This window comes from Chiloscyllium plagiosum, chromosome 18 (assembly GCF_004010195.1).
Source record: "Chiloscyllium plagiosum isolate BGI_BamShark_2017 chromosome 18, ASM401019v2, whole genome shotgun sequence".
NCBI lineage: Eukaryota > Metazoa > Chordata > Chondrichthyes > Orectolobiformes > Hemiscylliidae > Chiloscyllium > Chiloscyllium plagiosum.
This window is the reverse complement of record NC_057727.1, coordinates 27,198,704-27,226,104: the sequence shown is the minus strand read 5'-3', so window position 1 is coordinate 27,226,104 and position 27,401 is coordinate 27,198,704. Positions and strand designations below refer to the sequence as shown.

Genomic DNA, 27,401 nt, shown 5'->3' with positions numbered 1-27,401 from the left:
ATTTCCATCTCTGATCTCCAGCATCTGCAGACCTCACTTTCTCCTTTTATCTCTAATTAAACTTTGGTTTTTGAAGTAATCATATATCCTGTCTCTCAGAATCCTCTCCAGTACTTTGCCTACCACTGGCGTAAGACTGACTGGTCTGTAATTCCCAGGATTATTCCTATTCCCTTTCTTGAACAAGTGAATAACCTTTGCCACTCTCTAATCATCTGGCAGTACTCCAATGGGCAGTGAGCATTCAAAGCTCATTGCCAAAGGCGCAGCAACCTCTTAACTCGCTTCCTGTTGTAACCTAAGGTATATTCCGTCTGGCGCAGTTGAGTGAAACCTCCCTAAGAGATTGGATTATGACAGAAATATCAGAGGCTCTGATTGAAAAATAGACAAAAACCAAAAGGAGATATTCTAATTAGAATGTAAATAGATATTATTACAGATGTCAAGGCAAAGGTGGTTCAACTTTGAAGATGTATATTAAAATTTAATTTGCTTGTGTTGACTTTGAGAACTGTTGTGATCATTTCACATACTTTATGATTTGTTTTAGCTTTGTCTTGCATTGCATATGAAGGATATTAAGGAATGAAACAGCAATATCTGGGAGTTGTCTAATTAGCCACAATATTTGACCAAGGGACATTGTCTTCAGCTACCATGCTTTACGATGTTGATCTTGGCTCACAATTCTCACAATCCTTGACAGCAGTTAACATCTTGTTGTTGTTTTCAAATGTTATGCTTGTCTGTTTCCTTAACTATAATTGCTCCTTACTCTTTATTGTGCTGTGTCACCCTAAATTTTCGAGTTATGACCAGATGTTCTAATTTATCCAAGTACATGTCCAAAAATTGTAGGGTTTTTTTGATGATCATCGCCAAAGGGTTTTCTTTTGCATCATGTTGTTATCTTAATATACGTAAAAGTGATTTGCAAATGGAAATCAATCTTTGTATAAATCAAGAAGCCCATGCACTTGTAACATTAATTGGGTGTAAAATTATTTGTCTGTCTGTTTCTTCATTGTTTTAGGTTTAGATGTTATTGTCACGTGTACTCAAGTAACAGGGTACATGAGTACAGTGCAAAGTGTACAATTCTGTACACCACACGCAGTGCCATCTTAGGTGCACAGTACCTAAGTACAAAATGTTAGTCACAGAAGTAGAACAATAAAGAAATAAATTTAAAATGTCAAACAGTATAGTCCTTTGTTAAGCCATGGGCCTACAGACACTCCAAGCTGGGCTTTCTCCAAGAGGGCTGGCTCTCTCCTGCATTGGGCATGCTTTCACTCCTGCTTGCTTGCTGGCCACCTTTGCTGCTGCTGACCTAAATCGGGCATGCCAGGTCTCACCTCTGCTTGCAAGGCTTTGGTCCTGATCGCTGCTTCGCCTTTTTTTTGTTGAAAAAGATATGAGAACATATCTGGTGAGTCAATGATAGATATAAATACTTAGGCAGTTTCACTGCAATTTTTCACACACAGCAACAAATCCGACTGGGTTAATTCAATTCATACAATGCATCTGCATTTGATAATACAAAAATATTGAAATAGAACTATTTTCCATACATCATTGGCCACCTTGCTTGATTTAAATAACTGATAATTTTTTTTTATATTCTCCTTCTGAATCTGACTAATGCTTTTTGACAGTTTTCTACTTAAAGTACTGCCTAGATTGTGTTTATTTATTTCTGTGTTCAAAGCAGAAACAAAGACTTTCCAGAATAGCCAGTCTATTCTCTAGAATAGCTCGATAGGTGAATGACATAGGAGACAAATTAAATTAATTGCTTATCATTCACTATTTTTGGGGAAGGAACGTCATAGCAGCAAGTCCTCACTGAAAGTTGTGACTGATTTTATGGTTTTATATGAAGCAACTTGCAGTGAATCATGGTTTCCCATAGGAATCAATGATAAAGCCAATATTGGGTTCCTTTGGACATTTATTGTAGAAATTGAAGCATCATTTTATATGTGCATAGCTAAACTAGATTGCAAAACATAATGCATGACTAGGTACTATTTAAGAAAGTTGATAAGGAAAAGTCAGGGAAAGTGTAGACTGATAAACTTGAAAGAGTTCAGAAAAGATTTACAAGGATGTTCCCCGAGTTGGAAGATTTGAGCTATAGGGAAAGGTTGAATAGCCTAGGGCTGTTTTCGCTGGAGGCTGAGGGGTGATCTTATAGAGGTTTATAAAATCATGAGAGGTAAGGACAGGGTAAACAGACAAGGTCTTTTACCTGGGGTGGGGGAGTCGAGAACTAGAGGGCATAGGTTTAGGGTGAGAGAGGAAAGGGACCTAAGGGGCAACTTTTTCATGCAGAGGGTGATGCATGTGTGGAATGGGCTGCCAGAGGAAGTGGTGTAGTACAACTGCAACATTTAAAGGCACCTGGATGAATAGGAAGGGTTTGGAGGGATATAGACCAGGTGCTGGCAGGTGGGATTAGATTGGGTTGGGATATCTGGTCGGTATGGACAAGTTGTACCGAAGGGTCTGTTTCCGTGCTGTACATTTCTATGATTCAGTGACTCTATGAGCCATCGGTGGTAGGCAAATTGTTGGAGGGAATCTTGAGGGACAGGATTTACATGTATTTGGGAAGCAAGAACTGATTAGGGATAGTCAACATGGCTTTGGTGCATGGAAAATCATGTCTCACTAACTTGATTGAGTTTTTTGAAAACGTAACAAAAGGTTTTGATGAAGGGAGAGCAGTGGACGTGATCTATTTGGACTTTAGTAAGTTGTTTGACAAGGTTCCTCATGGTAGACTGGTTAGCCAGATTAGATCACATGGAATACAGTGAGAACTAGCCATTTGGATACAGAACTGGATCAAAGGTAGAAGACAGAGGTTGGTGGTGGAGGGTTGCTTTTCAGACTGGAGGCCAGTGACCAGTGGTGTGCCACAAGGATCAGTGCTGGGTCCACTGCTTTTCATCATTTATATAAATGATTTGAACGTGAACACAGGAGGTATGGTTAGTAAGTTTGCAGATGACACTAACATTGGAGGTGTAGTGGACAGCAAAGAAGATTGACTCATCTGTACCCAGAGGTAATGTGCTGAGGAATGGCAGTTTAGATAAATGTGAGGTAATGTATTTTGGAAAGGGCGGAACTTATATACTTAATGGTAAGTCCTATGGAGTGTTGCTGAACAAAGGGATGTTAGAGTGCAGATTCATAGCTCCTTGAAAGTGGAATTGCAGGTAGATAGGCTAGTGAAGAGGCATTTGGTATGCTTTCCTTTATTGGTCAGAACATTGAGTATAGGAGTTGAGAGGTCATGTTGCAGCTGTACAAGACATTGATCAAGCCACTTTTGGAACATTGTGTGCAATTCTGTCTCCCTCCTACAGGAAGAATGTTGTGAAACTTGAAAGATTCAGAAAAAATTTACAAAGATGTTGCCAGGGTTGGAGGGTGTGACCTTTTGGAAGTGGCTGAATAGGCTTGGACTGTTTTCCCTGGAGCATTGGAGGCTGAGGGGTGACCTTATAGAGGTTTATAAAATCATGAGATGTGTGGATAGGGCAAATAAATGAGGTCTTTTCCCTGCGTTAGGGGAGTCCAGAACTAGCGGACATAGGTTTAGGATGAGAGGGGAAAGATTTAAAAGGGAGCTAAATGGCAACTTTTTCACACAGAGGGTGGTGCATGCATGGAATGAGCTGCCAGAGGAAGTGGTGGTACAATTGCAACTTTTAAAAAGAATCTGGTTGGGTATATGTTCTTTTTTCAGTTGTAACTTGATCATTGAGCAGTACCTGCCTTGTATGTGACAGAATCTGCAGATCACATATTGGACTAATCAGTCCTTTCAGCACCCAGCAAATAGGTGGGGAAACAAGTTGGTTCCCAATCCCGAGAACTATGGAAGAAGACTTGCAGTGCAAAACAAGCCAAATTTAGCAGTTTAATCTGAGTAGATAGTTTGGAAATAAGATTGTCATTTTGATGTAGCAAGGAGGGTTCATATACAGCTTGACCATCCTTTCATAGACTGGTCAACTAAAATGTCCATTTTAGTTTTGTGTCAAGTGAAGAATTCAGAAGATCTATTTGCTATTTATCTTTTACTTTTTTCTTCAGTAAAATTAATAGAGTAAGTGTTTTGCCCTTATTTTGTATTTTCATGATTACATCATATACAATCAATCATTGAAATCACTTAATTTATGTGAGTAAGCCATAGTTGCCTTTGGATATACATATTCAATTCTGCAGCACCTGAATGAATGCCCTCTTTCCACAATAAAATAAATGACAGTACCTGTAAAATGATACACTTTGTGTCATATTTTCAATGTGTTTGTGGCTGGGAGTGGCACATTATTCTGTATGCACCAAACAAATTGCAACTCTCATTGGAAAGAATGAGAATCAGGCATGGTGGAACTTTCAGGAATAGTCCCAGGCATTGATGTGAGGCCAGCATTATTTTTTTCAATGATATGTGTAGAACTTGGTCATGTGGAAAAATAGATTGAGTTGCAAATTGTTAACCCTTCAGGAGCTGGTAGTTCATTTTAAAAATATTTTTAATGTGTAATTATACATGGCTCCTACTATATTGTTCAACATCACACTTTTAAAAACCTGAAGTAGGCAGCTGTATAACTATTTTGATTAACTGTACCAAAACAGGTTCACTAATTTAGAAAAAGTTGAAACCCAACTGCTCTAAATATGTCATATCCTTTCAGCTGCTGACTATTTTCTCAGTGACTATAATTTCTGCTATTCAAGATTTTCAATGTGATACAAATGGAAAAATACACAACAGAGGATTAAATGTACAGATAGAAAATTTTTCATTCCTTGGATATTTTGTTAACATTTCTCTTTAGATTAAATGTTATTTGCTCAAAGGTTGGGATTAATGTTTTTCACATAGCTATGACGTTACCATTGAAGGAGTTTTCAACAAAGTTTGTGATTGCAGACCCATGGAATACCACAAACTGAGTGTGGCAATATCCCAATATGCAACTGGATGCTCAATTCAACTGCTGTCCTGTAAAGGATAATTATAGGATGGCATTGTTTTCTGTTTTGTAATGCAGTTAGTGGTTGTGTCAGCTGCATTTCATTTATTTGTGTTTCTCTTAGGACTGCAAATAACAACAGAATGTAAGTAGGTTAATGTAAGTAGGGCAAGTTTTGAATCAACTGTAGTTATTCGGGTTTGGAGGAAATTTCTGAATTACACATCTTTAACTTAAATATCTGAACAAAATCTTTTATCACCACCTCTACTGTTGCAGAAGCATTTCAGTGAATTTTCTGTTTTTAACCATTGCAAAATAAAAATCCAAACCCTAAGGAAATAAATAGAAATGGTAAAGTTGTGTCATATTTTATCTGTTTGCAGTAGGTAATGAAAATGTTGTTCAGTTTGAAATAATTAGTACATTGTCGCTGAGGAAATTTCTTAAAATTTTCTAGATTCTTTTAAGGAAGTTGTGCATTCCTTACCACACAGGTGCCCATGACATTTGCCCAAGCCAGTTCTAAATGCCCCCTATTTGGGATGGTTTTAGGGTAGCTGGATAAATAATTGATTAGTTTTATATATCTAGCTGCTGATATTTGGAGGTTTAAAATGAGCCCCTCCATGTCAAGCATGGAAGATTGTTCATTCTTGTTAGGATGAATACTGAACGCACTTGAAATGCTGCTTGTTGAGGAGTGCCATCCTTTTTTAATGGGGCATTAGAGTGAAGTCTTTCTGTTCTGGTGGTGCCCCAGAGCGTTGAAGATCTCAAGGTGTTGTTGCTTGATGACCACCCTATTCTGGCAAATATTTATTGATTGATTAGTGATGTGAGAGATAAATTAACATCAACTGCTAATTCATCTTATTGCCTTTCATACTATGCAACTTGAAGTACAGTACAGCATTATTCAAAATAGATCAGAAAGGGAAACTCAAATAAAGTTTACATAATAATTATTTTCCCTCAAGCTATATTTAAATAGTCACTTGGTCATATGGAACTTGAGTATTTTTGAAAAAAAGAGACATACTGCCAAAGCTTTACTATTTGCTCTCATCAGGGCAAAATTACAAGAATACCAAATCTCAAAGGGAGTGACAACTTATATTGTATGAGAACTAGGCGCCAGTAGGTTGGCAATTGGACTCTGATTAGTAGAAGCATTGCCATGGTGCATGTATCAGGGAACAGCTAACTGCAAGGCTTTTGTTTAATTTCAAACTGGGGAAATCCAGAGTAATTGGTCAGTCCACTACCATGGGGAATCCCTAGGGCATGACTGTGCCTCAAGCTTATATTTAGTTCAAAAAGGCACAATGCGTGGATATGTTCCTTTTTATTTGCAAAGGAGTAGGATTTGTGAGTGAATACAGGTAGATTCTAGCATGCCTAAGTGACATACATTGTGAGCCCAACTAATCTATCTGTTGGAGTTCAATTGGCAATCATTCAACACTATTCTCATGCAGTGTAATTTGTTGTTCCATTTGGGATTTTTTACTTTCTTTGAACTCAATAGAACAGAATCAGTAGAAAAGTTTTGGCAGTGTGTAAAACAGTTTTCACTGATATTCTATCCATCAAAAGCAGGATAAATCCAGCTTAGCCAATTAGATTCCCTACAGTGAGGAAACAGGCCCTTTGGCCCAGCCAGTCCACACTGACCCTCCGAAGAGTAACCCACCCAGACCCATTTCCCTCTGACTAATGCACCTAACATTATGGGCAATTTAGCTTGGCCAATTCACCTGACCACATCTTTGGATTGTGGGAATAAACCGGAGAAAACCCACGCAGTCATGGGGAGAATGTGCAAACTCCACACAGACAGTTGCCTGAGGCTGGAATCGAACCTGGGTCCCGGTGTTGTGAGGCAGCAGTGCTAACCAATCAGCCACCATGTCATTATTACACTCTCAATCTTCAATAAAGGCAGTGGACAGGTTGGTGACAGTGTTGTCAAGTAGCATGTGCACAACAAAGACATAGTCACCAGTGCTAAATTTGGGGTCTGCCAAAACTAGCTACCACCAGACCTCAGTACAATCTTGGTGTGATCATTCATAGTAAGCTGAATTCCTGAGATAAGATAAGAGTAACTGTCCTTGACATCAAAGCAACATTTGACCCAATATGACCTTCAGAAACCCTAATAAAATTAAAATGCCTTAGAAATCGGGGAAAACTCCATTGCCTGAAGTCATATCTAGCACAAAGGAAGATGGTTATGAATATAGGAGATCATTAGTTTCAGTACCAGAATGCCACTGAAGGGGTTTCGTGGGAGAGTGTCCTAAGCTTGATTATCTTTAGCAGTTTCATCAATGACTTTCTGTCCAAGGTAACATCAGAAATGAGGATCTTAGCTGGTAATAGCACTGTGTTCAGTTCCTCCTGCAACTCTGAGATAATGGAGCACAGAGGAGGCAATGACTGAGTAGCACTATTGCAGAATTGTTAATCCAGAGAGTCAAGTAATGTTCTAGAGGCCTGGGTTTGAATCCTGCCATGGTAGATGATGGAATTTGAAGTCAATAAAACAAAAAAAATGGGAATTAATAGTCTAAGGATGACTATGAAACCATGTTGAATCTTGGAAAAATCCACCTGGTTTACTCATGTCGTTTAGGGAAGGAAACTGCCATTCTTGCCTGGTCTGGCCTACATGTGACTCCAGACCCACAGCAATTGGTAGATTCTTAACTGCCTTCTGGGCAATTAAGAATGGGCAATAAATGCTGGCATGGCACCCCCATCCTGTGTCTGAATTTAAAAAAAAAGTTTCTGCTGCATGCAACAGCATCTAAACAACATTCAGGCCGATAAATGACAAATAATGATCATGCCACACACATACTAAGGAATGTTCATCTCCACCAAGACAGAATCTGACCGTATCCCCTTGACTTGCAACAGAATTACTGTTTCTGTAACCTCCAATATCAGGGTTTTGAGCTTTACCACTCAGCAATTTGGGTACAGTTGGATCGCTGCTTGATGCAGTGGCTAAAAGAACTGTTCATTGGGTGCATCATCTGCAATGAGTAACTGACCAACTTAACTTGCTGAAGTCTCTCAATTATCTATAAGGCACAAGTCAGAATTGTGATGGAATACATTCCACTTGCCTGAATGAATGAATGCATCGCCACTAAGATTAAGAAGCTTGACGATACAGGACAAAGTAACTCACTTGCTTATGACTCCATCCACTACCTTTAATATTCACTTCCTCCATCATCAGCACACAGTGGTAGCAGAATATATTATCTCCAAGATGTAGTTCAATAACTCACTAAGACTCCTATAACACAAATGTGGGTTCTCCATTTTGATTTGAAATGGCATCACTGCCACTGGGGCAAACTTCTGAACTTCTCAACAGGTGAACTACTATCACATGAACTTGCATGATTAATGAAGATAGTTCGCTGGTAACTGTTAGAGAAATTGGCGATGGTCAATAAATATTGGTCTGGCTAGCAATGTTAATATTGCACACACAAGGTTAAAAAGAATGAAGTTTATCAATTTTTAATTTCTGCTAAGCATGTGCTGATTTCTCGAGTTAGGCATGCTATTGCAGGTTTTGATCGTGAGCACTGAGTCAGTGGAGAGTATATTTGTTTCTTCTAAACATATGAAACTGCATTTTCAATTGGGCCACATCCACTATGATGCATCCAACTACCTATATGCAGGCTACAATGTGCCGTATTACAATCTCTGTATTTTTGAAAAGCAACAGTATTATTGCATTTTTTTGTTCCAACGGTGGGATGCTCCAATGCTCCATATCTCAACCTTGCATTCTTCTCTTCCTGTCTGTGCATCCAGGTCTTGACATTTCTAGTTTAGTTGCAACTCTTAATCCTCAAGCTCTTCCAAAATACTACAGGTTTCAAGCTCTCTTCTATGATGTCAATAGGTTGCAAGTTCAGATGTGGGCTGCCTTCATATTCTGGTATTGAGATTCAGAGAGGGACAGTGCAGATATCTATGATTGTATTTTTCCATTTGATGTAGCAAGGATTGTATGAAATAGAATGCCAGTTTTTTTTTTATGTGAGCACATAGTCTGAAGCCCCCCTCTGATATACAGTACACATAGTTCTACAGCAGCAACCACATATTGGACATTTTGTTTTGGGTGAGATAAAATGAGGCAACCCAGTATTACTTGCAAAACCTGAAAAAGATTGTAAAGGAAATAGCCCTGCTAGTTAATTAAAATTTTCAATAGGGACCATGTCTAAAGCATTAAAGAGACATTTTCTGTTGCTATATTATCAAAAATAAGTTTTGCCAACCAGAAAAAATAATTTCAATGAAAAATTCTGACAGCTATAGTATAACATTTTGGCAAAGATTTTAGTCACCTTACTATTCCTGATGAAGGGCTTATGCCCGAAACATCGATTCTCCTGCTCCTCGGACGCCGCCTGACCTGCTGAGCTTTCCTTGTGAACTGCATATCCTCAGGCACTGGCTGAAAGGCAAGGTGCCAGGAAGTCTGACTGATACTCCTCCAGTACAAAATGCTTGGTCTGGTTGTAACTGATTACCTCTGAGGCTTTGTAACCTCTTTGCCATTGTTTTCTATAGCTGCTGACTGCTATTTAATTTAGTTTGGCTATGGGTCAAATTAGAATGTCCAATTTGGGCCCATGGTCACTTAAGCACACTCCCTTCTATTGATACCTTGAAGTGTCTTGCAAAACTTACAGGCTCAGATCATATTCTCGTGCAGGCACATACCAAGTCTCATATGGATAGTTCAACTCCCTGAGCATCTGTGCTCTCTATTGTACATAGACAACAATACCCTATCGACTATCTTCCATGTGCACATCAATAAGCTTCACAGTACAGTGTACAAATAACAATACATAAATTGAAAATTAACCACTACTTACATGCACTGTCTAAAACCTCAAATCTCTTTGGGCTTAGCAGCACCCAGTAGAGTAAAATTTATACATACAATAATTATATATAATCCTTTCACAGTGTAGTCTGGGTTAATTAATTTTTTGGCTCCCACTGTAGCAGCACATGGTCCATAGTCAGTTTTGGGTGAGTTTCTTCTTCCAGCAGAATCTAACTGTGAGGTCAGTGAGGCAGATCAAAGTAAACAAATCGTACAACACAGCTCGGAATGACAGAAGATATACCCAGGGATGTATCTCCACATTTGAGCCCCAGTCCCAGAGGTCATCTCCCCAGTTAGTCACTTTGATTTCCCTGATACTGTTTAGAATTTGCTCTGTCTGTTGAATAACATTAGTAAAACTTTGTATGTGTTTGCCAAGTGTGTCTGGACCTGCTGTAGTTTTTCAGATAGAAACTCATGCCAATGTCATCTTTCTCCTAATAATGCCCTAAAGTTTGTCTGAGCTCATCACTGACATTGACAAAGATTTCACTCCTCCTATGGATGTCTGTGAGCTCAATTAGACCTATGTTGGTTGGTGTGTGTGACCTAATACCATGGTGGTGTTCTGGATGTTATATGTGATGGTCCAGTTCTGGCAGTGTTTTATGGAAGTTGTAATGCAGTATTTCTCCTTCCCCCATAAGCTACTTTGGTGACATTTCTGTTCAGGCTCCAGAACCTCCACAGTACAGTTTAGAACAGTGTTTGCCAAAAAACCACACAAACATATATGGGAATGGGCATACAGTTCAACACACAAATGTCTGCTGACATTTATCCAGAGTTTCCCTCTATCTCAACAATAACCATACTCCCTCTCGGATTATGCTGAAAATTTCGATCTTGAATACTTGTAATCCATTTTGATCAGAATCCCCAGTACCATCCCTGTAGCCTTTCCTGGGGACCCCTTACAATTGTAATTAAATCAAACCTTGTCAATGGTGTAATTGATCATTTGAAAATTGGGGTATCTGTAGAACAAGTGCTCTACTTGCTTGGTCAGGAAATGACATCTGGATGAATGGGAATAGTTTATAGGGATATAGGCCAAATGCTGGAAAATAGGACTAGATTAGTTTAAGGTATCTGTTTGGCATGGACAAGTTGGACAAAAGGGTCTGTTTCCATCTTGTACATCTCTATGGAACCTGCTTGAGGTTGTCCCTCAACTGTTTTATCATCCATTGGACATAGATGCTGCCCTGGATCCTCTTCTCTTACCCACTGTCTTCATCTGTCTTTTCCCAGATCATCCCATTTATGGGCCTTCTAGCATCATTACCAGATGTTGGTCTGCCTGATATCATTTATTTCCCCCGGGCATCGAGCTAACTGTCCAACACTTTAATTTGCTGTGTTAAAAGTCTGACCTTATTCAGATAAGTGGACACTTATGCTGTGTAAGCTGTTGCCAAATCTTGCAACAGATCTCTTTTATTACACCCATTGGCCTGGGTCTGGGCTTCCCTCTGTCAATCCCAGTTTTCCATCCAATAGCTGATGTGTCAAGCAAAAATATAATTTCTGAAGTTGGAAAAGGTGTCACTCTGGCGTCTGGGTTCCGGATATATCTAATACCGCTGGTACCGATTCGTGGTGCATGTTATTATACAGGGTTTTGGCTGTGTGTTTCAAATACATCCTATTTTGTGATCCTAGGATAGTCCTCGGTCAAAAGTGTGCACTTCTGGCTCATTTTAGCCCATTTCAAATTTCATGTAGGACATAGCTCCCCCAAGACATTCCCAGGGTGTGATTGCCCAATTTCCAGCTCTTTGTCTGGTGGCCAGATACCCCATTTCTGCACGTCTGTTTGTGAAAAACTCCACCAGTCACCTGTGATGTTTATGTTCAGGTAGCAGTAATCTGAGCTCTCATTTGACTTCCTTCACACAACCTTCTGGTTGTTACACCTCAATATCATGGGTTTATTGGGATGGACCCACATAACAACATCCTCACATTCACCTGCCTCTGGATGGGAAGAACCACATAGAGCCTGGATATGCGTATACTTGCCCAATTAGCATTTCTGACAATTGCATCCTGGCATTTCAGTCAATGATGTAGACCAGCAGATTAGAAGACCATATGACATAGGAGTGGAAGTATGGCCATTCGGCCCATCGAGTCCACTCCGCCGTTTAATCATGGCTGATGGGCATTTCAACCCACTTACCCCAGACTCTCCCATAGCCCTTAATTCCTTCAATCTCTACCTTGAAGACACCCAACATCCTGGCCTCCACTGCGCTCCATGGCAATGAATTCCACAGGCCCACCACTCTTTGGCTAAAGAAATGTGTCCTCATTTCCGTTCTAAATTGACCCCCTCTAATTCTAAGGCTGTGCTGACGGGTCCTAGTCTCCCCGTCTAACGGAAACAACTTCCCAGCATTCACCCTTTCTAAGCCATGCATTATCTTGTAAGTTTCTATTAGGTCTCCCCTCAACCTTCTAAACTCAAATGAATACAATCTCAGGATCCTCAGCCATTCATCGTATGTTAGGCCTACCATTCCAGGGATTATCCATGTGTATCTCCACTGGACACGCTCCAGTGCCAGTATGTCCTTCTTGAGGTGTGGGGCCCAAACTTGGACACAGTATTCTAAGTGGAGCCTAACCAGAGCTTTATAAAGTCTCAGAAGCACATCGCTGCTTTTATGTCCAACCCTCTTGGGATAAATGACAACATTACATTTGCTTTCTTAATCACGGACTCAACCTGCAAGTCAATCTTTGGAGAATCCTGGACTAGCACTCCCAGATCCCTTTGTATTTTGGCTTTAGCAATTTTCTCACCGTTTAGAAAATAGTCCTTGCCTGTATTCTTTCTTCCAAAGTGCAAGCCCTCGCATTTGCTCACATTGAATTTTATCAGCCATTTCCTGGACCACTTTCCTAAACTGTCTAAATCTTTTTGCAGCCTCCCCACCTCCTCAGTACTACCTGCCTGTCCGCCAAACTTTGTATCATCGGCCAAACTTTTCCAGAATGCTCCCAGTCCCTTCATCCAGACCATTAACATATAAAGTGAATAGCTGTGGCCCCAACACTGAACCCTGCTGGACACCACTTGTCATCAGCTTCCAATCCGAAAAAAAACCTTTTATCCCAATTCTCTGCCTTCTGTCAGATAGTCATTCCTAATTCCACGCCAGTAGCTCATCTCAAACACCATGGGCTCTCACCTTACTCAATTATATGTTGTCATTATGGAGAAATTTCCCAAAACTTGGTTTTATTGAATTCTCTCAATTCCTGTTTTGCTAATCAAATGCTTGTGTGTCAGTGCTGAACTCGGGTATGTCATTGGTTAATCTAGAAGCAGGTTGATGTGTTGGCATTGTCAGACACCCAGATGATTAATATTTCGATGACAAGATTAGATGGCTAAAAGATAAAATGTCCTTTGATTTGAATAAGATGAGGATGAGGTGATGAAAAATAGCCAAAGGCTAACAATGGCCTAAATGACAAAAATGGTGATGATGGCCGTCTACCATACTCTACTATTGGTGTGTGGTGTGTATGCGTGCGTGTTGCTTGGACAGACTGTGTCTAATGGGGCTATTGTGCACCAAAGCTTGCCTCTTCTGGCCAGAATTGGTGGGGCTGCTTGTGGTTCACTTCCCAAGGTTGAAGCCTTAGGAGGGACAGTGTCCAGGATCCTTATCTGAATTGGTAACTGGGACTGGTCTTGGATCGAGATTGAGAATTTGGATGGGGTCTTGATCAATGATTGGTCCAGGGTCTGGATCAGAATGCGGATTAAGGTCCACTTTCCCCAGTTCACCAAGAAGCTCTTGGAGTTGGTGGCTGTTTCTTTGGGCTCTGTACGCTTTTAACTGATTTATGTGGTACCACCTAGCTTTTCCTGGATTTTGCAAAATTCTGTACATGGAGGGGCTGGCCTTGTCCATCACAGAGTGGGAACCTGAATATCTGAGGTGAGGAATGTTCCTGGCTGGAAAATTTGTAATGTCATCCACTGCCCTACTTCGTAACTACCTGGTTCACTTTCCCATTGCTTCATTTGTGCAACCTGTACATTTTCGAATAAAATTTTCACTGTTTTGTTGCATCAGAGGGTTTTGCAGTCAGAGCTGAGGAACATTAGCATTAATTTTGCCTTCTTGACATCCTCAAGCAATGGTAACCCTTAGTGGGTGCTGTCAAAAAACATATGGGGGTCAGAAGTGGGCTCAAATATGGGGAACGTTTTTGCTGTCTCCAGCAATTGTGCCACTGTAAGTAGCGTTATATAAAATAATTGAATTATTGTTCTGGCCGTCCTAATGGGTTCTGGTCAATGGGTTCATTGGGCTAGGATAAGATCCTGGGGGTGCTGAGGGATCTACACCCTCTAGAAATGGAGGTGGCAGTACACAAATATACTGCTCTTGCAATTTCTATGGGCTTGTTCTTCCATTTCCTCCCAATCTAACCCATAATCGCTGCCCCCATCTGATTATTTTTTCCAAAATGTGCATATCATTCCCTTTAATTTTTCAACCTCGCACTGGCATTTCGAATGGTCATCAGTGCGGCCTCTCTTTGTTTTACTTTGTTTTGCTTTACCTGCCTGGTTCAGGACTCTGAGCATCGCCTGTAGGTTTTTGTATTTCTTGGCCAGCTCATCTACAGCTTTTTGGGCTGCATCCTGATTACTGACCGTGCGCGGTGCCTCCAAGTATGCTTTATCGCACTGAGTCTGAACGGTTTCCAGTGTACTCTGTTTGCCTGATTTCTCTGCTCCTGCTCTGCTGCTTCGAATGTTACTTTCTCCAGTTTCTGCTTCACTTCCTGCAGCTCCTTACTTAACTTCATCTTCTCCCATTCTCTATTTCTCAATTGCTTCATGCAGCTTGCTATCACTACAGCCTTGCTGAGATTTGAAGTGTAGTTCCCTTCAGTTTCCGCTCTCTCAATCTCTGTCTTTTTCTTTCAATCTCTAGTTTCTTGACAACTTGTGCATCTTCTGATTCTGTATTCGACTTACAATCCTTGTGTCATACCACTGAACATGATCCCAAATTAAAGTGTTCTCACCTGCCTGCTTCTGGCCATATCCCTCCAAAACTTTCATATTCATATATCTATTTAAACGTCTTTTGAAAGGTGTAATTATACCCACATCCACCACTTGCTCTGGAAGTTTATTCCAAACGTGAACCACCATTTGTGTAAAAAACAAATTTTTTAATGTCTTTTTTAAGCCACTGTCCTCTCTGCTTAAAAATATACCCCCTTGCCTTGAAATCCCCCATTCTAGGGAAAAGACACCTCCCATTAATCCTGTCTATACCCTCATGATTTTATAAATCTCTTAAGGTCATGTCTCAACCTCAAAGTCCCAGTCTATCCCGCCTTTCTTTATAACTCAAACTTGACATACCCAGCAACATCCTGGTAAATCTCTTCTGAACTGTGTCTTGCTTAATAATATCATCCCTATAATAGGGCGACCAGAACTGGACGCAGTACTCCAGAAGAAGCCTCACCAATGTCCTGTATAACTTCAACATGACTTCCCAACTCCTGTACTCAATATGACTGAGCAATGAAGGCAAGCATTTTAAACACTTTTTAACCACCCTGACTATATGTGATGCAAACTTCAAAGAACTATCAACCTGAACCCTTAGGTCCCTCTTCTACCACTACCCCTGTTACAAGCACAAAATTTATAGCCCTGTCATTGATCGGATATCTTCACTCTTTTTTTACCCACTTCAGTCCTGGCTGTCATGTGGGGGACTTGTTTTCATAAATCAGACTCAGCCTGGATGTCAGGGAATTCAAGGTTGGTGGGTTATACAAATCTTTTGAATCAAAACCTTTCACTTCCTCAACAATGCTGATGTCAATCACAGTTGGAGCAGATTGGAAACACATTAGCAGGGAAAAAGAATGATCTTTTGTTTCTGTCATTCATTTTTGCTCAATATGCACATAAAATAAGGTTTTGCGTAGTTTCATACAGGATGTTTTCTGTTTATGTTTTATGTCTGAATACAGGTATTACCTTTTCCTCAGTGACTTATAGGGCTGGACTTCAGGGGGCAGAACAGACCATTCTGTAAAACCTGTTCTATGGCACTAACCCACGAGAGCAGCGTAAAAAGGCTGAGGGTCAGACTTCTGCCTCTTAATAACAAGAAGTCCCACTCCTGAGGGCTGCCAGCCAGTCAGATTCCAGCAGTCCAAGAATTGCCAGTATTGGATGCTGCTGGGATTGCAAGCATCTCCGTGAAGATGTGTGATGGTAAATGGAGTGAAGTAAGTCCCTGACATATAGGATGAAAGGATCAGGCACATCGTGGAGGAGGAGTGGGAATGATTATTGCAGGCCAGGTGGGGAGGATTAAAGTGACACCTTTGGAGTGGATGTCCTTGCTTGTATACCCCTCTGCCTGCTTTTTCAGAAAAACAGTTTAAAAACTAGTCAGTGGATTTTGTCCTGACTTCCACTGTCCAGTGATTTTTGGCAGTGGTGGAGGATTTCTACTCTTGACCAGTATTAGCATAAGATGTAGGAGCAGAAATTAGGCCAGTCAGCCCATGGCTGATAAGTTTCTCAATCCCATTCTCCCACTCTCTCCCCATAACTCTTGGTTCCCTTGATACTCAAGAATATATCTATCTTACTCTTAAAATATACTCAGTGACCTGGCCTCCACTGCCTTCTGTGGCAATGAATTCCATAGATTCACCACTGTGGCTGAAGAAGTTTCTCCTTAACTCTGTTCTGAAAGGTCTTCTCTTTACTCTAAGGCTCTGCCCTCAGGTCCTAGTCTCTCCTACCAATGGAAACATATTCCTAACATTTTCTCTGTCCAGGTAATTCAATATTCTGTATGTTTCAATTAGATCCCCCCTCATCCTTCTAAACCCAATTGAGTCCTCAAACGTTCCTCATATTTAAGCTTTTCATTCCTGGGACCATTCTCGTGAACCTCCTCTGAACACACTCCAGGGCCAGTACATCCTTCCTGAGATATGGGGCCCAAAACTCCAAATGTGGTCTGACCAGAGCCATATAGAGCCTCAGAAGTACATCCCTGCTTTTACATTCAAGTCCTCTCAAAATAAATGCCATCATTGCATTTGCCTTCCTGACTACTGACTCAACCTGCACGTTTACCTTGAGAGAATCCTGGACTAGAACTCCCAAGTCTCTTTGCACATCAGATTTTCTCCCCATTTAGAAAATTGTCCATGCCTCTATTCTTCCTACTAAAGTGCATGGCCTCACACTTTCCCATGTACTCCATCCGCCACTTCTTTGTCCAAATACATCTGCAGTCTCCCCGCCTCCTCATTACTATCTGTCCCTCAACCTATCTTTGTATCGTCTGCAAACTTAGCCAGAATACCCTCAATTTCTTCATCTCGATAAATAATATATAAAGTGAAAAGTTGTGGTCCCACCTTTGAGCCTTGCAGAACACCACTTGTGGCTGCCATCCTGAGAATTATCCTTTTATCCCACTTTCTGCTTTCTTCCAGACAGCTAAGCTTGTATCCGTGCTAAGCTTGCATCTTGCCTCTGACACCATGGGCCCTTATCTTAGTCAGTAGCCTCCTGTGCGGCACCTTGTTGCAGTCTTCTTGAAGTCCAGGTAGATAACGTCCGTTGGCTCTCCTTGGTCTAACCTGCTTGTTACTTAATCAAAGAATTCTAGCAGATTTGTCAGACATGCGTTCCATGTAATGAAACCATGCTGACTTTGTCCTAGTTTGCCATTCAGAAATCTCATCCTTCACAATGGATTCCAGATCTTACCCATGACCGAGGTTAGGCTAATCGATCTGTAATTTTTCCTCTTTTGCCTTATTTCCTTTTTAAACAGGGGTCTCACATTAGCAATTTTCCAGTCCTCTGAGACTTTCCCTGATTCTAGCGATTCTTGACAGATCGCCACTAACGCCTCCACTATCTCTTCAGCTATCTCCCTTTGAACTCTGGGATGTAGTCCATCTGGTCCAGGTGATTTTTTTCATCTTCAGGCCATTCAGTTTTCTAGCACCTTCTCCTTGGTGACGGCCACCATTCTCAGCTCTGCCCCCTCGCTCTCTTGCATTTTTGGGATATTACTTGTGTCTTCCGCTGTGAAGACAGATACAAAGTAATTATTCAGTTCCTCAGCTGTTTCCATGTTCGCCACTACTATCTCTCCAGTGCCATTTTCCAGCGGCCCAATGTACACCTTTGCCTGTCTTTTGCCCTTTATATATCTAAAGGAACTATTACAGTCTTCCTTTATATTTCTGACCAGTGTACTCTCATATTTAACCTTCTCCCTCCTTTCTTTTTTTTTGTTGCCCTCTGTAGGTCTTTGTAAGCTTCACAATCCTCTGGTTTCCCATTGCCCTTCCCACACTATATGTTTTTCCTTTTGCTTTTCTGCTATCCCTGACTTCCATAGTCAGCCATAGTTGCCTCATCCTTCCTGAATCATGCTTCTTTTTCCTCAGGATGAAACTCTGCTTGTCTCCTGAATTACTCCCAGAAACACTTGCCAATGCTGTTCCACTGTTTGTCCTGCTAGGCTCCTCTCTTGGTCACTTCTACCCATCCCCTCCCTCATGCCTCTGTAGTTGCATTTATTCAGCTGTAATACCATTACCTCTGATTCTGTCTTCTCCCTCTCAAATTGCAGAGTAAGTTCAATCATGTTATGATCACTGCCTCCTAACGGTTCTTTCACCTTAAGCTTCCTTATCATGTCTGCTCATTGTACAACACTAAATCCAGTTTACCTGTTCCCTAGTAGGCTCCACCAGAAGCTGCTCCAAAACCCATCTCATAGTAATTCCACAAATTCCTTTTCTTGCAATCCACTACCAACCATGATCACTGTAACTTTTCCTTTCCTACACATCTTTTCTATCTCCTGGTGTATCATGCGCCCCAGTTCCTGACTACCATTTTGAGGCCTATACATAACTCCAACTATGAGCAGGAACAGACACGGGACTGCTGAGTAAGTGAGGTAATATATTTGGGTGTTTGCTTTACCTGAAACACTACTTAGGTAGTATCTCCCACCCATCCTCTTCCTCTAACCAACAAAAAAGGTTCTGTGCACTGATTTGTAAGGTTACTAGTTTTTTCAATAATTTCTTTGGAATTCAGAACAGTGGGAATGAATATTAGGGCAGTTGCATGCTCCTCCTGTAGGATGTGGGAGGTAAGGATTATCACTTGTGTCCCCACTGACTTCATCTGTGGGAAGTGCACTCAACTCCAGTCCCTCAGAAACCACGTTAGGGAGCTGGAGCAGGATGAACTTCTGATCATGTGGGAGGTGGAGGGGATAATAGAGAAGAGTTACAGGGAGATAGTCTCATCCCAGGTACAGGAAAAAGATAGGTGGAAGGGGATGGAAAGTGCAGTGCAGGGATCCCCCGTGACCGTTCCCCTCAATAGTAAGTATACCATTTTGGATACTGTTGGGAGGAGGTGGGGGGGAACTACCAGGGAAAAGCCAGAGTGGCCACGTCTTAGGCACTGAGCCTGGCTATGTGGCTCAGAAGGGAAGGATTCCTGACTCAATATTAGATAGGCTGACTGGGGGGGTGGGGAGGGCGTGGGAGGTCATATTGGATTTGGTGCTAGGCAACGACCCAGACCAGGTGTCAGATCTCTTGGTGGGAGAGCATTTCAGTGACAGTGACCACAGCTGCCTCACCTTTACCATAGCCATGGAAAAGGATAGGAACAGTCACTATGAGAAGGTGTTTAATTGGGGGAGGGGAAATTATACTGCTATTAGATAAGAGCTGTGGAGTATAAATTGGGAACAATTGTTCTACAGAAAATGTACAACAGAAAAGTGGAGGCTGTTTAAGGAGCACTTGTTACGAGTATTGGATAACTTTGTCCCACTGAGAGTTGTCCCACAGGCAAGGAATGTTAAGGTGAAGGGGCCTTGGATGACAAGAGAAGAGGAGCTTCTCATCAATGGTTTTGGGACCATTGCTGTTTGTCATTTTTATAAATGACCTGGAAGAGGGGTTAGAGCTGTATTCTTCTATGTTCTATGTTCTATGTTCTAAGAGGAAGAAGGAAGCTTACTTAAGGTTGAGGAAGCAAGGATCTGGCACAGCTTTAGAGGATTACAGGGTAGCTAGGAAATAACTCAAAAATGGACTGAGGAGAGCTAATAGGGGGCACAGGAAAGCCTTGGCAGGAAGGATTAGGGAAAACACAAAGGCATTCTACACTTACATGAGGAATAAGAGAATGATCAGAGAGAGGATCGGGCCGATTAGGAATAGTGGAGGGAACTTATGCCTGTAGTCTGAAGAGGTAGGGGAGGCCTTAAATACATTTTTTCCTCGATTATTCACTAGACAGAGGGAGCTTGTTGATAGTGAGAACATGGTGGACGAGGTTAATAGGCTTGAACAGATTAATATTAAGGAAGTGAATGTGCTGAAAGTTCTGGGAAACACCAAGACAGATACGTTCCCAGGGCTGGACCAGATATATCCAAGGTTACTATGGAAGTGAGGAATGAGATTGCTGCTCCTCTGGTGACGATCTTTGCATCCTCAGGATTAGTACCAGATGATTGGAGGGATGCGAATGTCGTTCCTTTGTTCAAGATAGGGAATAGGGAAATCCCTGGGAATTACAGACCAGTCAATCTTAGGTCTATGGTGAGCAAGTTACTGGAAAGGATTCTGAGAGATAGGATGTATGACTATTTGGAAAAACATAGTTTGATTAAAGATAGTCAGTATGACTTTATAAAGGCCAGGTCATGTCTCACCAGCCTTGTTGAGTTCTTTGAGGATGTGATGAGACAAGTTGACGAAGGTTAAGCAATGGATGTGATATATATGGATTTCAGTAAGGCAGTTGATAAGGTTCCCCAGGGTAGGATCATTCAGAAAGTTAGGAGGTATGGAGTACAGTGAAACTTGGCTGTCTGGATACAGAATTGGCTGGCCCAAAGATTACAGCGAGTGGTAGTGGATGGAAAGTAGTCCACCTGGAGGTCAGTGACCAGTGGTGTCCCACAGGGATCAGTTCTTGGGCCTCTGTTCTTTGTAGTTTTTATAAATGACTTAGATGAAAAAGTGGAAGGGAGAGTTAGTAAGTTTACCAATGACATGGTTAGTGGTTTTCTAGGTAGTGCCAAGGGCTGTTGCAGGCCACAACAAGATATTGACAGGATGCAGAACTGGGCTGAGAGGTGGCAGATGGAGTTCAACCTGGATAAATGCGAAGTGATTAATTTTGGAAGGTCGAATTTGAATGCTGAATACAAGGTTAAAGACAGCATTCTTGGCAGTATGGAGTAACAGCGGGATCTTGGGGTCCACGTAGATAGATCCTTCAAAGTTGCCACCCAAGTTGATAGAGTTGTTAAGAGGGTATATTGTTAACAGGGGATTGAGTTTAAGAGCTCTATAAAACCCTATTTAGAGCACACTTGCAATATTGTGTCCAGTTCTGATTGCTTCATTATAGGAAAGATGTGAATGCTTCAGAGAGGGTGCAGAAGAGATTTACCAGGACGCTGCCTGGATTGGAGGGCTTGTCTTATGAAGAGAGATTGAGTGAGCTAGAACTTTTCACACTGGAGAGAAGAAGGAAGAGAGGTGACTTGACAAAGGTGTACAAGGTAATGAGAGGTGTAGGTAGAGTGGATAGCCAGAGACTTTTCCCCAGGGCAGAAATGGGGTCATAATTTTATGGTCATTGGAGGAAGGTAGGGGAGATGTCAGAGGTAGGTTCTTTACGCAGAGAATGGTGCTTGTATGGAATGCACTGCTAGCGGTGGTAATAGAGTCAGAGACATTAGGGACATAAGTGACTGCTGGACAAGTGCATGGACAGCAGTAAATTGAGGACTGTGTAGGATAGGTCGATCTTAGATTAAGATATATGCTCGGCACAACATCGTGGGCTGAAGGGCCAGTACTGTGCTGTTCTGTTCTCTGTTCTACTTTCTTTTTAACCTTTGCAGTTCCTCAGTTCTACTCACACAGATTCTATATCATCTGACCCTACTTCATTTCTTACTAATAGGACAACCCCATCCCCTCTGCCCACCTGCCTATCTTTTCGATAGGATGTATATCCTTGAATGTTCAGCTCCCAGTCCTGATCCCCTTGTAGCTACGTCTCCGTGATGATACTTGCCAATTTCGATCTGCACCACAATCTCAATTACCTTATTTCTTATACTGCGTGCATTCAGATATAACACCTTCAATCCTGTGTTAACCGTCCCTCTTCACATTGTCATTTGTTTGTCCAGTGTGCTTGAAGTTTGATTGCTAACCCTTTCTGTATGCTCTATTCTATTTGTGTTTGTGCCGGAGATTTTAATAACCTCTCCTGAGTTCTGCACTTTTACCTCCTCCTTTAATTTGGGTCTTCTAACCTCCCCTGTAACTGAACCCCTCGGCCCCCATTTAGTTTAAAGCCCTGTGCACAGCCCTAGTTATGCGATTCGCTAGGACTCTGGTCCCAGCATGGTTCAGATGAAGACCACCCATCAGAACAGGTCCCTTCTTCCCCTGTACTGGTGCCAGTGTCCCATTTCTCCCATACAAATCTTAAAACCACATATATACCTGTTTAATCTTATTGACCCTGTGCCAGTTAGCTTGTGGCTCAGATAGTAATCTAGAGATGATTACGTTTTTGATTCTGCTTTTTAATTTAGCTCCTAGCTGTTGATACTCCCTTAGCAGAATCTCTTCCCTAGTTGGACCATGACCACTGGATCTTTACCCTCCTACTCCAAGTTCCCCAGCAGCCCATATGAGATATCCTGAACCTAGCTTTATTCATTCGTCAACATTGGTTGAGGTCAGAATTTGTCGTGACACCCTTGATGGGTGAGTGGTCTGCTAATATTCATTGTCAATGTGTAAAAATGAGTAATGGTTTACTGGATGATGCACTGGAGGTTGAAATAATGTTTTAGTGGGACTGAGGACGATAAACATTAAAGACTTATAAAACAAAAAGAAAAATACAGTTGCTGAGGTATAGTACTGTGGAATTTTTATTGCAGAGGGCACTGTAGCTTCAGTGGGAAATGAGAAATTGGAGGAAATAAATGAAAATCAGTTTATTGGATTTGAGATGATATTGCTGTCTACCTCTTAATAGTAGCTACAGTTCTGAGCATCACAGCCCTCCTGAATGTTCGGGTTTACAATTTCCATCTGCTTGTGCAAATCAGGTCAAAACTCCTATGAACTGCTATACATTTTGAGCTAAAATCTTTGTTTCATTTTTTTGGATTATTTCTGAGGTTGTATCAGCTATCTTTGTTTCATTTTTTTTTTGGATTATTTCTGAGCTTGTATCAGCTATCTTTGTTTCTTTTTTTTTGGATTATTTCTGAGGTTGTATCAGCTATCTTATGTATTTGGATAACCTTAAATTCCTTTTTGTTCCATTAGTTTGCAAAGAGGTTTGTTCATTTCATTGTTTAATATTATAACAGTGACCTATCAGCCACAAGGCATGACTATTTCTATTCCACTTCTAATATTTCATATGTTCTACATTTACAAATGAAATAATGTAGAGTTGGTTCTGATATAATGTGATAATTCCATTCTCGTGCAACCTTGCATTATAAGAAAATTGAGCAATAGCCTCGCCATTTAAGCTAATGGGGCCGGAATTGCTTTCTAGCCAATGCAGTTAAGGAAAGTTCATGTTCTACAAATAATGGTCTAAATTCTTCAATTGTGTTAAAGCTAATTTGCATTAAGAAACATGTGTTATAACAGTACTGACTGTTCTGCCTTTCTTAAAAGGGTGTAATGAATTAGATAGGTCCTATTAAGGGTGGGTGATGCATCTCTTCTGAAATTTACATCTACCCATGATTTAACTTTGCAGTCATTCATATGGATCATGATTTATTCAACTTTATCATTTAGGTGAACCTTTATTGTTATGATTTATTAAAAAACCTGAATCTGTTGTTAATCTGCATTATTTAAAATTATCGCTTTATATAGGTTACAGAGAACAAAACACAGCAAACACCAAGTCATTTATAAATAATTGTTTCAGAATGAATGCAGCCTTTCATTGATGTAACATGCCTTTATATTTGGAATGATTACAGCTGTGTTGGCGTTGAAGAGGATGAGGCACCAGATATTGATATCTATCACTGTCCAAACTGTGAAAAAACTCACGGCCAGTCTACAAGTAAGTTATGCATCTGGATTTTGTTTGAAAATAAAAGTTTGATTAGCATATTCTATTATGTTTGTGCAACAAGCCATATCCCTTTTAAATCAATGTTTGCTATTATACTAATGTAACAAAAATTAGAACTTTCCTCCAGCTCAATAGGTATGCTTTGAAAAGTTAACATTGTAAATAATTTGACATTATGCCTCAATGGAGTTTATATGCAATTCTGGAGTCATGATTTTGAGTCAAAGATAGCAGAAACTCCAGAGTAATTTGTTCCCTTGATATGAAACTACAAATGTTAAAGTGAGATTTTTAAGGAAAGAATGATTACTCTGTCGTCATTTGTCTTTATATATACCAATTTCATTGCTTTTGATCTTCCGTTAACATGGAAGCCATGCTGCCATTCACATGCCTAATTTCTTTCTCCTTTTTGTCTTTGGTGCCCTTGATTTACCTAGCTCTGTAGCTAACTCAGATATGGGCCACACCTCTACTTCTCGGATACTGAGGGGTACAAACTTGAATATGGTGCATAACTAGCCAGTTATACGACAACTATATCAAGCTCTTAACTTTCTTACTGTTTCACCCTAGTATGGGGATCTCATAATGCTAAGGTTAAATATTACAATTTTACCCCAACCTAACTAAAACAGTCAAAACCAGAGATTGAATCTGGTTTACTGTCACGGCCTCTTTATTAAAAAGAATGTGAAATTTCACAGAATTAACTTAAACCGTTGTAAAGGTGTCTCAAGATTATTTCAACTCCTGGAATTTACAGTCACCCAACAGATTAATGTAGCACCCAGTAGAGGGACAGAAGAATATGTAGGACTGGAAATAATTAGTTCTTATTCTTCTGGCTGACTGCACTAATTCTGTTGTTTTCTCATTGAGTTTCCACTAGGAGGCATGTTATTCCAGAAACTGTCTACCTCAATAGCAGATTTAAAAATTCAAAATTTTCAGGCTGCTGAGAAATTCTGAGAGTTCCTCACTGGTTCTCCAACACTGGAGATGCATAGAATATTTATAAAAGAAAAGTGAATGTTTGATCTCTGAACTGTCCAATGTGCTTGAAGTTCTAAGTGATAACTTTAATTTACTTAATATGCCTCTAGAATGCCCTCCTCTCGAAAGCATGGAAAACCTGAAGCATTTAACTTCAAGGTAGTGATAAAGATTCTAGCACATACAGAGATCTCATATCTGATGAAGATTTAAGTCTCACTTCCACTATTATAAATTCATCAGCCATATCTGTTACAGGCCTGTCTAAACCTGAATAATGGTTTCTGATCATTTTCAGCATTTCCAAAAGAATCATCCAGAAGCCAACCCTTTTGATCATGAATCCAGAAACTTTGGATCTGAATCCACCATTGCTTTATGTATACAGCATCCTTTTGAAACTGTAGATGTAAATTTTTTAGATAATCAAAAACTGGCACTCCGACTGGTTGCTGTTCGGAGGGTCGGTGTGGACTTGTTGGGCCGAAGGGCCTGTTTCCACACTGTAAGTAATCTAATCTAATCTAATCTAATCTAATGACCTCATTAGATAATAGTGAATATTCTATGCATCTCCAGTCCTGGAGAGCTAATGAGGAGCTATCAGAATTTCTCATCTACCTGAAAATTTTGAATTTTTGAATCTGCTATTGAGGTAGACCATCTCTGGAATAAAATGCCTTCTAGTGGAAAGTCAATGAGAAGACAACAGAATTAGTGGGGCCACCCAGAAGAATAAGAAATAATTCTTTACAGTCCTACATCTTCTGTCCCTCATGATGTGCATCAAGTATCGTGTATGGCAAGGAAATGTAATAGTGCATAATGTTCGATCTACGTTTATTAGGTAAGATGGTGGCTATATTCAAGTATAGTCAAGCTATTTGTTTCTAGTATTTTTTAGGAGACACAAGCCTAAATGGAATTTTGGAGATATGAGAAGACCTCTTCGCTAGTATAAATACGTTGTGTCACAAATGTCACTCTAGGATACTGTGGAAGACAAGCTTTCAATACACCTATTATAAAGCGAGTTTAGAGAAGATTTGTAGCTCAGGTTGAGATTTTGGTTGTAGGTTTGCTCACTGAGCTGCAAGATTCATTTCCAGACGTTTTGTTACCCTATTAGGTAACATCCAAAACCTATTATAAAATTAGAAAAAAACCTTTCGATTCATAAAATGCAATGTATCATTATTGACAGATGGACAGGAATAATTCTGCCTTTTGTTTGAGAAGAATGGAGTACATGACAATCATACGTAGCAGGATTACTACTTATTGAGCTGTCTTCAGCAGGGTTCAGTAGCTGGAAGGATTCTGGAGCTAAGAGAAAAAGGACAATGATGGCTTGGGAGGCTGGACATTAACAAATGACAGTCATGGGAATATAGATTGAAGTTATCAAATTAGCTGTATATTGAATTACTTAATCAACAAAAAGCATTTAAATTGTCTGCTTTCAGAAATATATCTTATTATTTTGTCTTTTACACCATTTGAGTTCAATATATGCATATCTTAAATAATACAAATACAGTTAATACCTACTTTTTATGTTTAAGGCCTGAATTAGTGGTCAGTGTTTTGTATCAGTTGATGATAAGTTTTCTATTGTAAAACTAACCTTTTTATATCAAGACTGTGCAGAAGAAGACCACCTGTGATGATGTTTTTTAACAATTTCCATGGCATGCTTGTTATGTTTTGTTTCTACTAATATTAATTGGTAGTTAAGGTTTGTGTGGGTTGACCAGTTAATTGTTCAATTCTGCTTTTGTTGAAGCCTTATCCATTAGCTGACGAATCACAGATCATTATCCATAACTATTTCCAGTACAGAATTAAATGTTTGACCAACAGCAAATGAAATGCATGCAGGCTAAGCGAATTGTACTTTTTTTTCCTTGCCTGGAAAAACAACTTGAACTGTTATAGCCCATACAATAAGTCGTGAATGTTGTATAGATATTTAGTGCACATTTCATGATGTCTTAACTTTTTTTTATCAAAAAGAAGAAGCATAAGGCCTGTGTAAAGCACGTCAAGTTCAATTTCAGGGTTGGTTGAGGCCAGTACCTCTTGTCTTGCAATATTCAACATAGTATCACTTGGTTTTCTTTGTAGAATTTTATTGGTTCTAGTCACAAATTCTAGTTTTGTAGAATCACTTCCTTTCTGGGATTGGACATTAGCAAAAACTTTCTTTATTTCAAGT

General features: G+C 40.3%; 1 protein-coding gene across 3 annotated transcripts in view; it reads left to right on the top strand.

The window, feature by feature from the left end:
* phf2 (PHD finger protein 2) overlaps nt 1-27,401 on the top strand; it is a 149,284-nt gene that overhangs the window by 34,402 nt on the left and 87,481 nt on the right. For 2 of the 3 annotated variants that reach the window (XM_043708015.1, XM_043708017.1), the window contains exon 2: nt 24,090-24,175. In XM_043708015.1, coding sequence (XP_043563950.1) covers nt 24,090-24,175 — 86 coding nt within the window. Of the gene's footprint in view, nt 1-16,219; nt 16,252-24,089; nt 24,176-27,401 lie in introns of those variants that run through there. The other variant, XM_043708018.1, reaches the window with a different exon arrangement.